The 14,077-nt window shown below is 36.7% G+C and overlaps 1 protein-coding gene across 1 annotated transcript in view; it reads right to left on the bottom strand.

Annotated features, from left to right (window-relative positions):
* Positions 1-13,308: 13,308 nt before the first annotated feature.
* LOC129261351 (gamma-aminobutyric acid type B receptor subunit 1-like) overlaps positions 13,309-14,077 on the bottom strand; it is a 54,216-nt gene continuing 53,447 nt past the window's right edge. The window contains exons 9-10 of the mRNA XM_064099525.1: positions 13,503-13,583; positions 13,309-13,352 (exon numbers count right to left, since the gene is read on the bottom strand). Coding sequence (XP_063955595.1) covers positions 13,309-13,352; positions 13,503-13,583 — 125 coding nt within the window. The remainder of the gene's footprint in view (positions 13,353-13,502; positions 13,584-14,077) is intronic.

The raw sequence follows: 14,077 nt of genomic DNA, 5'->3' as shown, positions 1-14,077 counted from the left end.
TATTGTTGACCCAGACATCTGCTGACGTCGGGGAGTGTGTTGGGCAAGGAGAAAGAAACGTTAGAAAGGGAAAATATATCACCATATAAATATTTTTAGTTAAAGTACACGAATGTGCTCTTTCCAATTTATTTCATTTCATTTTGTTTCAGTAAGTGGTGCTCACTCAAGATAAAAAAAAAATATTGACAGTCATATTGTCATTTGCGTAAAGAGACATCTACCTATCTATGTTAGAAAAACTTCGGAATATTACAAATACATTATTTTTATAGGATTTTTTTTAAGTGTAAACTTTTTGGTGTTTTACACCAGTTTATTAGTGCATTTGTCGCAATGACAGCCAACCCTTTTACCCATTTGTTTTATTGTTCATTTTTATTTTTCACTAAAACATTTAGAAAGGCGTAGACAGTGGATTTATGCGATTTATTATAATGTCTTAATGGGTGAGATGACATTTCAACAGATCACATATAGTTGAAAATATATAAATAAAGGGCACTTTCAGAAGAAAAGGCGTCAACAATCCAAAATATCTACAAGGATTACGAGACACGCCAATATATTCATGAGAAGATGATTTCTTCGTCGTAAATACCTGGAGTGCATTATCGAAATGGGAAAATGAGATTAAATTTCATGAATTTAATTTAAAAAAAAAGATGAAGCCAGAAATGGGGCGTTAGAGGCAGTGTGCTAATCCCCACCAAGCATCGCTGAAGGTTGTTGCTGAAAAGGGCAACTGGCACCATTGTCATCATCAGCTACTTGTGTTGTTGCTTATATTATCTGTTTGTTTATCTGTGTGTTTGGTTTGTTTATTTCCTTGTTTTTCGTTATTCCATTCGTCTTTCTGTACACTTGAGGGCATGCATACAGATGGCTTGGGGGTCATGCCCCCAAACGTTCCATGACCAAGAAAAAGAAAAAAAAAAGAAGGAGGAAAATGAAAGAAGAGAAAGGGAGAGTGATCAATAAATACACATAAAAAGGGAACGGGAAAGAGGTAAGATTCTGAAAATTTTCTGAATATTTTGTCAAAGTTTTACACAAAATTAGATTTTCTTTTCAAAATATTTGCTCGCTGAATTCGCTCACTCAGAAGTTTAAAGCATCTTTCGAGCGTCACATGTCCTCTGGATTCTCTTCCATCATGTCCATTGCGCCACTGCATGAGGGTGATTACTGTAGTCGTGTAGTCAGAACACCAGTACGGTCATTGGGACGTTCGTCAATTCAAATTTGTTACACTAGTAATGTATAGTCTGCAGGCACAGACCCTGATTGGAACTTTGATCAACAAGTGTGCCTCCACGCAAAGACTAGCACATACAAAACTTGCTGTTCCAATACCGAGCGAGAGAGCCTTCAGTACACAAGGCATGAGTAGGCTGTACATTCAGACCCTTAACTCAAGTGAAGGGTTTGCCCAGCAGACTAAGTCATGTATGGGAAGCCATAGGTGTCAATCGGTGTACGTCACGCTGTCTATTTCAAAAAGCTCTGTACTTACACTGTAATTATCAAGTTAAGAATTGCCGTACCAAACAAAAATACTTATAGATCGATAGGAGATATATCACACATTTATTTAATATAGGCAAATTATTTTGTTTAAAGTCTTTTAAATGAACATCTGCGATTAAGGAATATAAAGAATAGCCAAGCATAACAAAATCTAAATCTGCAAAATATTCTCTCTAATATTAAGTCTATTAGTTTGTAAGAATGTGTTTTGAAAAATAGGTTGGAAGCGGTGAGGTCCTTTAGCGGTAAACTAGCCGTACTTAGATAAGAAACGCAACGTCGGGCAAAGGTGTGTACCATCTATGCGGGTCGCACAATCCACTGTTCAGTTTGGAAACAGTTTTATAGCGAGTCAGTTACGTTCTCAGAATCCTGTAAGATTACTCTGAACCTCTGACATTTATCATCGTTAGAGTGTGGAAATACCTTAGGCATGGGTGTCGATCGGTATTCTTGGTTGGGGGGGATGATTGACACAAATGTTCTTGTGGATGGGGATCTTTCAACATTACCCCCACTAAAATCACAAGTTAGGACATTTGGGAGTGATTGATATGCATGGTTTTCTTGCAGTGGCGTACCGTGAGTCACTTAGTGAGCGCGCGAAGCGCGCTCAGTTGCCAGGTATACTGACCTAATAGGGACATTTTAAGGACAGTGCCATTAAACGGATATGTATCTCACTGCTCAAATAATGCAAGCGCGAAGCGCGAGCTGAAAATTCTTGATATGCAGACCAAAAAGGACATTATAAGCCAATTTTTGTAATCATGATACATACCTGTCTCGCTAAACAAACAATGCGAGCGCGAAGCGCGAGCTGAAATTTTTGTAAATATTGACCCCAAACAAGGACATGTTAAGGACTATATTTTAGGAATCCATTAAGAGTATACATATCTCACCATAGTCATCTAATGCGAGTGCAAAGCGCTTGCTGATTTTGCTACATCTAAACACATGAAGCACTTTTTGTAGTCATTGTAATCATGATAATACGCATCTCACTCATCAATATTGCGAGCGCGAGCTGAAAATTTAGGATATTCAGACCTGAAGAGAGGCATTCTAAGGCCTATTTGTAAGAATTCACTAAGACCATACGATACGTATTTCACTGAACAAATGATGCGAGCGCGAAGCGCGTGAATCAGAAAAAGGGACATTTTAAGGACTGAATTTTAGGAATTCATGAAGAGCAGACATATCTCACCAATCTACTAGTGCGAACGTAAGCAAGGACAGGAAATGTTTTATATTAACACCTTAAAATGGGGCAATCACATTAAGTAGTCATGAAAAAGAACCATATGTCACTACATCAAACAATAATAAGTCGAAGTGCGAGGAAATATATGTGGTGTATATTGACTTAAAAACGTTAAACAGACAATGCGAGTACCGGGAACAATAAAGACATCTAGGCCTGAGCAAAATAAAGTTATGAAAAAATGTTTCTTATGTATTATAACATAACATTATTAATTATTATAATATAACATTATAATGAACAATAATTTCTTCATTCCCACTACGTTTCTCTTCCTTTCTCCCTCTTTTTCTCCTCTTCCCAGTTTTTTTTTCTGGCCAGCTGATTGGGGGGCACGTGCCCCCCATGCCCCCCCCCCCCCGTAGTTACGCCACTGTGTTATTGGAAATTCCTTTATTGTTGCAGTGTACTGTACTTATATAATTTTTTTGAAAATTCAATTTGTGTTACAAGTAAGCCTATTCTAAACTCATACGAAAGATAAAATGACAAAAATTGTCTGGACCATGTACAAAGTGATCTGTTTATTGAGCATGATGTATACAACTTCTCTCTTAAATCTAACCCGACTGGCAATATCTTTTTTCTTCTTAATGCATGATGATAAAATGCAGATTCGGACAAATTAAGACTAGCACAAATTACAAACTGTGTGGCTTCTCATGTGCCATCGGGCTTACCGTCATTCCTTGGACGATTTTAACCCTGGATTTTAACATGTTTTAAATGCTTTATAAGTGCATGAAACAAAAACAATAAAAACTCAACTGTCATGTTATGATATTTCTCCAACATTTTCTTGAACCATCAGTGTGTAATATCAGCTAATATATGTGTTAAAATGAAATTTACGTACCGCATGAGTGTGCTCATATAGAATGCAAAACTGTCATCCCTTTCCAAACTCAAAAGAGATTTCTTTTTGCCAAAATAAGAAAAAATCAATCAAGTTTAGTTATTCAAATCCATAACAACAACAAGAATAACATGAAAAAAACATCCGATGTTCATATCCGAAGATACGCTTTAGAGAGAAATGAATGATTATTCTTTTTGAAACCATTAATTGATTTCAATTATTAAAAAATTGTTAAAATATGATCATATTACCACTGGTGGGATGGAACACCCTATTAACAAAAGTTGTTTTTCGTCGGGGTCCTTTTATGTCATGTGTTAAAAAATATCATATACATAAACATTTCATTCATTTTCATCTTGAACCTCCACCCATCTGTTTAAAAGTCCTGGAAAAGAATGTTTTTATTTAATAACAATATACACAAATTGCGAGGGAAACAAAAGGATTGATGGCATACTATAATCATCACTATAATCATCATGATCAAACTTTTCATTTTTTCATCATCATTATTATAAATTTTCTACCCTAAATTATTGGGGGGGGGGATGATAATACAGGCCATCCCCCCCCCCACTTGAAATATTGGGGGGGATATATCCCCCCCCCCATCCCCCCCGTGATCGACACCCATGACCTTAGGGCTATTTAGTATACAGTATAATCTTGAAATATAATTGTACGAAAATATTTGTAAAATGTCATCGTACAAACTGTCTTATGTATAAACGTTAGATTAGCGTATTGTAGGGTTGTTGACATCGTTTAGACTTTCTCCGATGTTCAAATACTCCGTGGGATCATAAATGTGACGGTGACATTTCAAATGCATTAAAATCAAATGTAAACAGAATATTAGGTAAACTTGTTTATTGCGATCCTGAAATTGGATTTTGATTTACAGTAACTTTCATTTTGCAAGTACACAGAAGACGAATCGTTTTGACGGTCTCATAAAGCTTATCGTTGCGTTGCTCATAATTATAATTGGTTCAAAAGATTTTTGTTTTCTGCTAATTATTAGTATGTATAAGGTTTATTTAATCTTTGAAAACCTGACCGATCAATGATAAATGATAACAATTTAATATAGTTCACAGTAAAGCAGGGCACAGGGAACTATTTTTTCACTGGGGGGGGGGGGGGGGCGGCTGAAGTAAATTTGACAAGCATTAAAAAAAGAAGGTTTTCAGTACAAAATGAAGGTCGTTTGGGCCCCAAGAAATTTGAGTAGCACAAAAAAAAGGTTTCACCACAAAATGTTGGTCATTTACTATATTTGACACACCTATCAGAATTCTAGTGGGTGCTGCCCAAGGAAAATAATACACGCAACACCCACTGGGAAAATCTTGGGGGTGCTTCAGCCCCCCTCCCTCCCGCACCTCCGCTTCCCAGGGCCATGCAGTAAAGTGATTTACGTCACCTTCCATTTGCAAATAGTAGACAAGTGATTTTGACAATGAAAACATGTTTTTTAGCTTATAACTATACGACAATCATCTATACGACGATTATTTTTTTTGTGGGGAGAGCAATAGCTTTCTGCAAATATCATAACAATCACATAAATTCTACATGGTTCCATGACATTTGCTCCGACGACAGTGCTCCGCTCTAGAACCCACTCACTAATCGAATGACCAACTTCAACCCTTGGTTTATTACACTTTATCCTACCCTTAACTTAACCCTATAAACCTAACATAAAACCCTATTGCAACCCAATCCCCCAACACTACATTTTAGACGAAATCAAGCCCGGAGCAAGTGTTGCAGGAGCAACTGTCGTGCCACCCTTATGGACACCTCATAACAATTGTTAATTTGGTTATGGTTATCACTATATTTCTTAATCGTACGGTTATGAACGCGGTCACGACTATGGCCATGAATTTGTTATGATTACAATTATGATTATGATTGTGGTTATGACGACTGGTGTACAGATGGGGGAGGGGGGGGGGGTTCGGATCCCAAACATCCAACGACCAAGAAAGAAAGCATAGAAAAAGAAGGGGAGGAAAGGAAAATATGTTATGTCAACTTTCTTATTGGCTCCCCTTAAGCCACATATTATGACTACGAGTACGGCCATTGTGGACATTGAGTTGATATTTTTATTAACAAAATTGTTCTAATTATCATAATGACGAGGAGCAGTCTGAGGGCAAGTTGTAACTATGATGTCAAAGTATTTCATGTTAGGATTACTTATATATTTGATTTCAAACTCAACATGCTGATCGATCGCGGATAGAAGGTTCTTGGCCGTTTTAATCAGATGGTAACACCTCAAAGCATATCGAATAGACACTAAAATTTTGTTCAATAAGCTCTAAAAATATTGGGTAAAAGTGCTCCATGAGGGTAATTATGTGTCTAACCAACATTAGGCATTTATTTTGGGCATTTTATTTATCCAGTGTGATTAAAATTTTGCCCATTCTAAAGTAATTGCTGCTTACTTTTTAGCCTTACTGGACAATGTGCTTCCCGCATTGGGTAAAACACTGACCCAAATTGGATGGATACATAATTACCCTCGTGGTGGTAAAAATTTTACCCAATATTTTTTACAATGTATGTTCAATAAAAAAGATGATTCAAACACAAATAATTTAGCTGGTTGCGCTTAATATTTACCCATAAAACATGACTATAATTATTGGTCTAAAATGTAAAAAAAAAAATCTTACAGTCATGTGTTATTTCAAACCAATGTCTCGTAAATTCTTCCTCAATTACGATTATAGTTGAGTTTATTTATATAGGGAGCTTTAATCAGATGATAAATTATCTATGTGCCAAGGGCCATGTGTCTGGGGCCCAGTTCAAACAATTAACGGCAATGGAGTTCGAAATCCAATCTGTATAGAGGAGCTGGATGAGGTCACACCTATCTCGATAGCACTGACAGATAATAGACAATACTGGATAGTTTAATCAGTTAATTGCAGTCAAATGTCCATCGCGATTGAGATGGTGGGTGGTTTAATTGTGCTAAAGGGGACACCACAAAGACAGGCCAAATCATCCCAATAATTTGACCCCCCGCCCCTCTCCATAACAACTTCACGCATTGTGGTTTGTCTGCTGTGCAAACCCTTCACTCGAGTTAAGGGTCTGAATGTGCGGCCTACTCTTGCCTTATGTACTGAAGGCCCTCAACAGCAAGTTTTGTATGTGCTAGTCTTTGCGTGGAAACACACTTGCTGATCAAAGTTTCAATCAGGGTCTGTGCCTGCAGACTACCTTGTTTCTTTTACCCGATCGTTAACGGTTAAGAAAATATGAACTTGTAGGAAAGCTACTACATAATCGACGGCTTCATGACTCTTCTTATGGGCCTGGTAGTAATTAGATTACACACCTTACCCAGGGATAATAGCGCACCAAGTGGGAATCGAACCCGGGTCGCCTGGACCCGAAACCCCCGCCCTACCGACTGACCTATCATGACTTTAAGACTATACTAAATATCGATGTCATTCAAGCCGCGAACGGGATTCGGCTCATTTTCTCACTTGATAAACGTTGATTTATGAAATCCCTTCATCACCGTGACACCACGAACATCATTCAATGTAGACCGTGTCGGGTATAAGCTTGATGAACACCGTGCTTACTGTATTGCGACATCGGCGCCACTTGGCCATAATTTGATTAATAACAGACGAAAACTTCATCATATCCCTCCCGTTCATAAATTACAACAGTTCAGGCGGGGAAAGCTCAGAAAGAACAAAATGTGCAAGTCAATTGCCAAAGCTTTGATATTTTCAATAATATTCCATTTAAATTTACTTAAGAATGACGCCTCTAAGGACTTTACAGATATGCCATTACCATGGTCATCAGATTCATGTTAACACACAGTAATCTATGCACTTTCTCCATTTCAGCATGGGCTGCCGAACTCAATATTATATGGGCTTCTTCAAACAGGTTTTCTCAAGATACGCACTACTTCATGCATAACTGGCGGCAATTTAGATGCTAAATCAGATTACTCAATCACTTTTATTCTTATCAGCAGAAGATGATATCCTATCTTTGTAGATAAAAATTCTCATTATACCAAGCATTAGAATCGAAACTTCATTAATGTCCCATGCTTGACTTAAGTTTTAGAGAAATGTATTCCTATAATGTTAAAACAGGAAAATGTAAGCACTAAAAATGATCACCAGTCGTTCGTAAACACGTGCACAGCTTTTGCGAACAGCTTTGTGGAACACCATCTCTGGTATGCCGGGTAACATCATGGCAGAAAATTGGGCCCCGTCTTACAAAGAATTGCGATTGGTCCGACCACAACTATGGAAAGCCAGTAACATCAAAATTTTAAATGCAATATTGTTCAAATATTTTCTACAAATGACGTATATTCATACATTCACTGTTTTTTTTAATTCTCTTAAGTTTGTTTAATAAGGAGATTGTGCAATTTTCCAGTAAAAAATGATATGGTATGGATGGATTTCCATACAATGTAAATGATTGGATCGACCGTAACTACCGGGTATTTATTAGACGGGGCCTTGGAAACATTTGACAAAGGACATCGTTTTTAGTTCTTATAGTCATGGATTAAAAAAAAAAATCTTAGGTAGATGTGAACACATCACCTGTTTTGCCTTAATATTTCCAAACTCATTTTCTGGGCCCCGTCTTACAAAGAGTTGCGATTGATCCCATCAACAACTATGGAAAGCCAGCAACGTCAACATCTAAATCATCTAATCATACTCCTCTGAGTGGAATGAGGAACCACAGTCCTGATGGAATAAGATTTCAATCTTTCAGTAGTGGATTTTTACCTTTTTGAGTGAAAGTGGGCGTCTTTTTTTACAATTTCACTAAAAAAGGGGCAAGAATTTACTCTTGAAAGATTGAAACCTCATTCCATCAGGACTGGTCCCTCATCTCTCTCTCTCTGAGAGGAATATGACTAGGGACTAGATTAGCTCCTTTGCAATTAGAGAGTATGAATAGAACCGAAAAAAAGACAATGGACGCCAAACGTCGAGCTGATGATGAGTATCATATTGTCTTACATACATGATCACGGCATTAGCTGGGTGTGATCGACTAATCATAAGCTTTTTAATGTTTTAAGGCAAATGCAAACTAGCACGACCTCAAGCACTGGCGTTCAGATAGGGGCATGAACCCCCCCCCCAAAAAAAAAAAAAAAAAAAGGTTTCAAGACCAAAAAAATGAAGGAAAAGGAAAAAAAAAGGGAACAAAAAACTCAGAGTACTATGTCAAAATCTATCACTTTTTGTCAAAGGTAAAGGTTCTTGCTTGCTTGCAAATCTTTACTATTTTGCGCAATGAAGTATTCCTTACTTGCCATAACTTGCCGTCGGTAGAATAATTGAATATCAGGAGAAGCGGCCCTCTGCTAATCCTACCACATTTGTTAAGTTCGAAACATACAAAAAAAAATAACCATGACCAACATTGCAATATTCACGATTTAGGATGCATTTGATATCAAAAATTTATTTAACAATATGCATTTTGACTGTTAATAAATTTTAGATAGCTAATGTCTCTCTATAATTATGGACAATGACGTCGTTAAGGGGCCGGATAGGGGAAGATTCCTTCCGGAAATGATGTAAATATGGTGTTTTGATTTTTTAGTGTGCTGTTATAGGACAAAATAGTGCAAATATTCAAGAAATTGTGCCATTCATACATGATTGATAGTGGCCCGCTATCGGCCACATGGGGGTCGTATCGCGTCACACCCCCTCTGAAAACTGAATTGTAGCTTATTCATTATTCTTTATACGTTGCATGCTTATCACGAAAATCTGTAATAATTTTGTTATTTTATACTCCAGCTTCCTGATTTCATTCCGGTCTCGAATTTCATTCAATGGTTATACATTGTTTTTTCCTTTTATTTACAGACGCAAATCCGAATCCAGAGATTTGAGTAGGAGGTATGGGGGATTGTGTTGGGATAGGTTAAAAATGCCCTGGTTCAAAATTCATTTCCCCGCTACATTGAGAACATTTTTTCTCCATTTTTTTTTATTCTTTCCATTTTCCCTATCCGATCCTTCTCTGTTTTATCGTTTGGCCTTATCGGCACTGCCTATTTCCCTCTGTAACGGGCAGAAATCTCTCCCCAAAGGTAGGGGGACGAGGCGCTGGAAAATTTGATAAGCAAAAAAAAAAGGTAATCACCAAAAAATTAAGGTCATCTCGTCCAAAACACATGTTTTATTTCAATTTTAAATGATGTATTTCTTTTCATCATAAAAGACAAAAAATAGTAGGGGGCATTTGATGTTGTGTCCCCCCTACTATTTTGGGTAGGGGGGGGGACGCGTCCCCTCTGTCCCCCCTGGGAATTCCGCCCATGCCCTCTGCTAAACATATACATGAAACTAATCATTTATCCATGCAGGAAAACAGAGAACTTATTATTACAGGCGCGGTCTTTCTTTGAGGGTGTCCATGACAGTCGTGTTCTCTTTTACTTATTATTCTAGCAAGTCGCATCTTTCATGATTTACATAGAAAACCACGCGAGGGGTAAGAGGTAAATGTCCTACCCAATTCCAGTTGGCACGCGTTAACGATAAATCAATTACACAGTATAACACGTGTAATCCTATAAGTAATTAAAAAAACAGTGTACAGCTGCTACATTAATAATGCCATGAGTATCTAGCTATAGGCTCAATGTGCCCCGGATGTGCAAGGCCTTGTGGGACTCCAGGAGGAAAAACACTTAGGCCCATGCAGGGATGGCACCAATGGGGAGCATGATTTTTGTTCAGGTAGTGATAACAATTTTTAAAAAGAGAGAGACAAGGAAAGAAAGAAGGAAGGAGTATAAAAACGAGAGTTCTTGACCGTGTAACTATTCAAAAAAATTATGACGTCATCTTGATGTCGCTGTCGCTGTCGCTGTCCCTGAATAGACCTACTCGTATTGACAAGTTTTTTTTTTATTCATTGTTCTAAAAGGATTTTATATTGTTAAATAATTTTTGATTGGTAGAGAGGAAATCTGATGTCTTAAACACGTTAAAAGACATGTGTTTGCAATGACGGGGGCAGGTAGAAATTAAAGTTTAGTCATGTATGGAACGCCAACGGTGTCGATATCCTTAAAGGGTAATCTTTAGCCCCTTTAAACCCCTGTAGCACACATAATTGATTCAAATGAATGAATATTTACATAAGAGTCGATCTAAAATGCTTTAACGCAATAAATCAAGTTACTATCAATCTCAAAGATGAGGTCGGAACCGATCGCAACAATAAAAACGATTACAACTAGTCCTATCTGTCAAAGGTACTTGAACACGTCTTTTGGATCAGGCTGAATACAAAAATGGAATTGGGTGCCGTTTAAAACATAACATTTAAGCAAAGAAAAAAGCAAGATGCGCAATTTTGAAAGGAAATAGATGGAATTGTTCTATCAAGTAACATTTTTTTGAATAATAATTTAATGATATAACCTACACAGAGGCCATTTTCTAAAGGGCAAATACTAAGAAGACTCTAACAATAGGAGTGGGCTATACATGGGTCAAAAATACTTTTTTTGTAATTTCAATATGACAACAGTTTTTTTTTATTCCTTGTAGTGTATCTCAACATGAAATGACAATATTTTTTGTCTCGGGTCCGAGAAAAAAGTGTGCCGGGCCAAAATCCAAAATGGCCGCCAAACCCCCCCAAAATCACAGTTTTGGCCACAACTTCTTTATTTGGTGGTCTTTTTATCTGGTTTTGGTGTCTATTCATATGCTTTGGGGGGCAGACAATTAGTTTTTCCTATGATTAGTACTTTTAAACCATTATTTGTAGAGTTAAAAGGTAATTATACCTAAATTTTCAAATTTTTATATTTCTTTTCAGCCAAAAAGTAGGTTTTATCGTCCTGGGGTTCTTGGATATTAGATGGTACGAGGTCAACAATAGAAAGCAGCTTCATATAGCTATATTGCTTTTATTGAATTCATATTTTTAGTGTAATCCAAAGACAGAAAAGAAGGCTTCAAAAATATAAAGTGTCCGGACACCCGATCCCCCATCCTACATGTATACAATGTACTGTACATACTGCACTGCATAAATGCATTGGCCACCATGACAGCTAACAAGGCCTGTATAAACTAGTGTCATAGAAATGAGCTCTCATGTTTAGAGTTAGATGCCTCAGAAATTGAAGATAAGTTTTGTCTCAGAAATTGAGGACGTTTTGTCAAATATGCTAATTCAGGGGGCGGAGAGAGGTAATTAACCCCACATCATGGCATTTTAGCTATTTTGGTCCCCGTTGCATAAAAATTTACCATTATGTTAACTTAACTTAATGGTAACTTGCATGGAATCCGTGATTCTGATTTGCTGTTGATCAGCGTTACCATGATAGTTAACTGACCCCATAAGGCAAGTTTAGACACCATAACCAGGTAAAAAAAAGCCTCCAAATGGAGAAGATATGGTTAAAAATATGATGTATGTATATATGATATGTGATATTTTTGTGAATTTACGTTGCTGGTTTCATCATGTATTATACATCAGCTGACAAGCAATCAAATTCACAATCTAATTCTAAACATTAGGAGCTCATTTCTATGACACTATATAGTTTATGTCCATTTTATATGTCATGGTGGTCAATGCATGTATATATGCAGTGTAGTATGTACAGTAAATTGTATACCGTATAGCCCCTATGGATAAATGGCATTTTCTTTTATTTGATAAGATATATTTCACAAATATCCGTAAAACCCAAAGTACAGGAATAAAAGCAATGAAGCTATATAAAGCTGACTGCTACTGTTCAACTGGTATCGTCTAATATTTAAGAACCACATAACGATGAAACCTACTCTTTGGCTGAAAAAAATGGCTGAAAAAATTGGTAAATTTAAGTAAAATCACCTTATAACTCTACAAATAATGATTTAAAAGTACTAAGTTTAGGAAAAACAAGTTACCTGCCCCCAGAAACATATGAATAGACACCAAAACCAGAGAAAAAGACCATCAAATAAAAAAGTTGTGGCCCAAAATGTGATTTTGGGGGGTTTTGGCGGCCATTTTGGATTTTGGCCCGGCACACTTTTTTCTCGAACCCGAGACAAAAAATATTGTCATTTCATGTTGAGATAAGGTGAAAGGAACACAAAAAAACTGTTGTCACAGTAAAACAAAAAATCACCCATTTATAGCCCACTCCTACTAACAAGCACAATTTCAACCCTTTTCCCTACCTTTCTTTCTGTTTTCCTTTTATTTTCTAGATCAGGGAAATTTTCGAGGGGATCTATGGCCTCGAGGACCCCCTCCCACATCGGTCAGTCAGAAATTAAAAATCAAGTCCACCCCAGAACATGTTTTATTTGAATCGAAAGATTTTTTGGATATTTCTCCTTTTATTCAAATCAACTTTTTCTGTGGGTGGACTTGTCCTTTAGGAATATTTATCGAAAACCAAGCTGAAATAAGAAATTAATAATTGTTTTAATGCCATAGTGACCTTCGAAGATGAGAATAAATTGGCGCATTGTTCTCCTGTTTAGACAGATTATATAAATTCAGCTTTAAACCCCATAATTATCTCGAAATCTTTATTACCAGCCAGTGCACATCAAACTACCTTTCCCATTTCTTCTTCCTTCGGCCTACTCTCAACTGAATAACAATTCGATATGGAAAATAAATTAGCTGACATAGTTGATTACGGAGATATATGGAATACCCAATATGAGCTCCCTAATCGATACCAGGAGCGCAATGCAATTACAAAATATTAATGTGTTGCAATAAACTTCGTCAACTCACCCCATATACTCTCCATGGGCATGTACCATTCGATATGATCATCACTTTTGTAGTATCGGCCAATATCGCGCACTGTTCCGTCTGGAGAAAAGAGGATAAAAAACACATTATAGAATTTGTTAACTGCAAGAACTATTATTTCCATTGCTATTTTAACATGCTTAAATTCAACTGATGTTAATTCTAAATCGTACTTGAAATTCTAATATTGTCACCACATTGCAGTATTATTCCTGTATACACTTTCTACTGCTGTCATGTTTTTGTATGAAAAAAAAGACATAATGAAAATGGAAATGGAAATAAACAAAATAGCTAAAATTAACATAGTGAAGACTCGAGCCAGATTATCGAATCTCCCCCTCAAAATATAAAAAAAAAACCTTCCCAATATTTATTAAGTAACGGTAACACATTGTTCCATAGAAAAACACAACAAATTGTGTTACTTAACCCCCCCCCCAAAAAAAAAAAATAATAAATGAATAAAATAAAATGCACGTTCCTCTTTATTACCAATATTGCGTTCATATTTAATTTCAGAGTATTACCACTTGGGTAAAATACCTCTGCTT

The sequence above is a fragment of the Lytechinus pictus genome, chromosome 5 (genome assembly GCF_037042905.1).
Source record: "Lytechinus pictus isolate F3 Inbred chromosome 5, Lp3.0, whole genome shotgun sequence".
Lineage (NCBI taxonomy): Eukaryota > Metazoa > Echinodermata > Echinoidea > Temnopleuroida > Toxopneustidae > Lytechinus > Lytechinus pictus.
The sequence above is the reverse complement of the archived record's forward strand: the minus strand, read 5'-3'. Positions and strand labels throughout refer to the sequence as shown.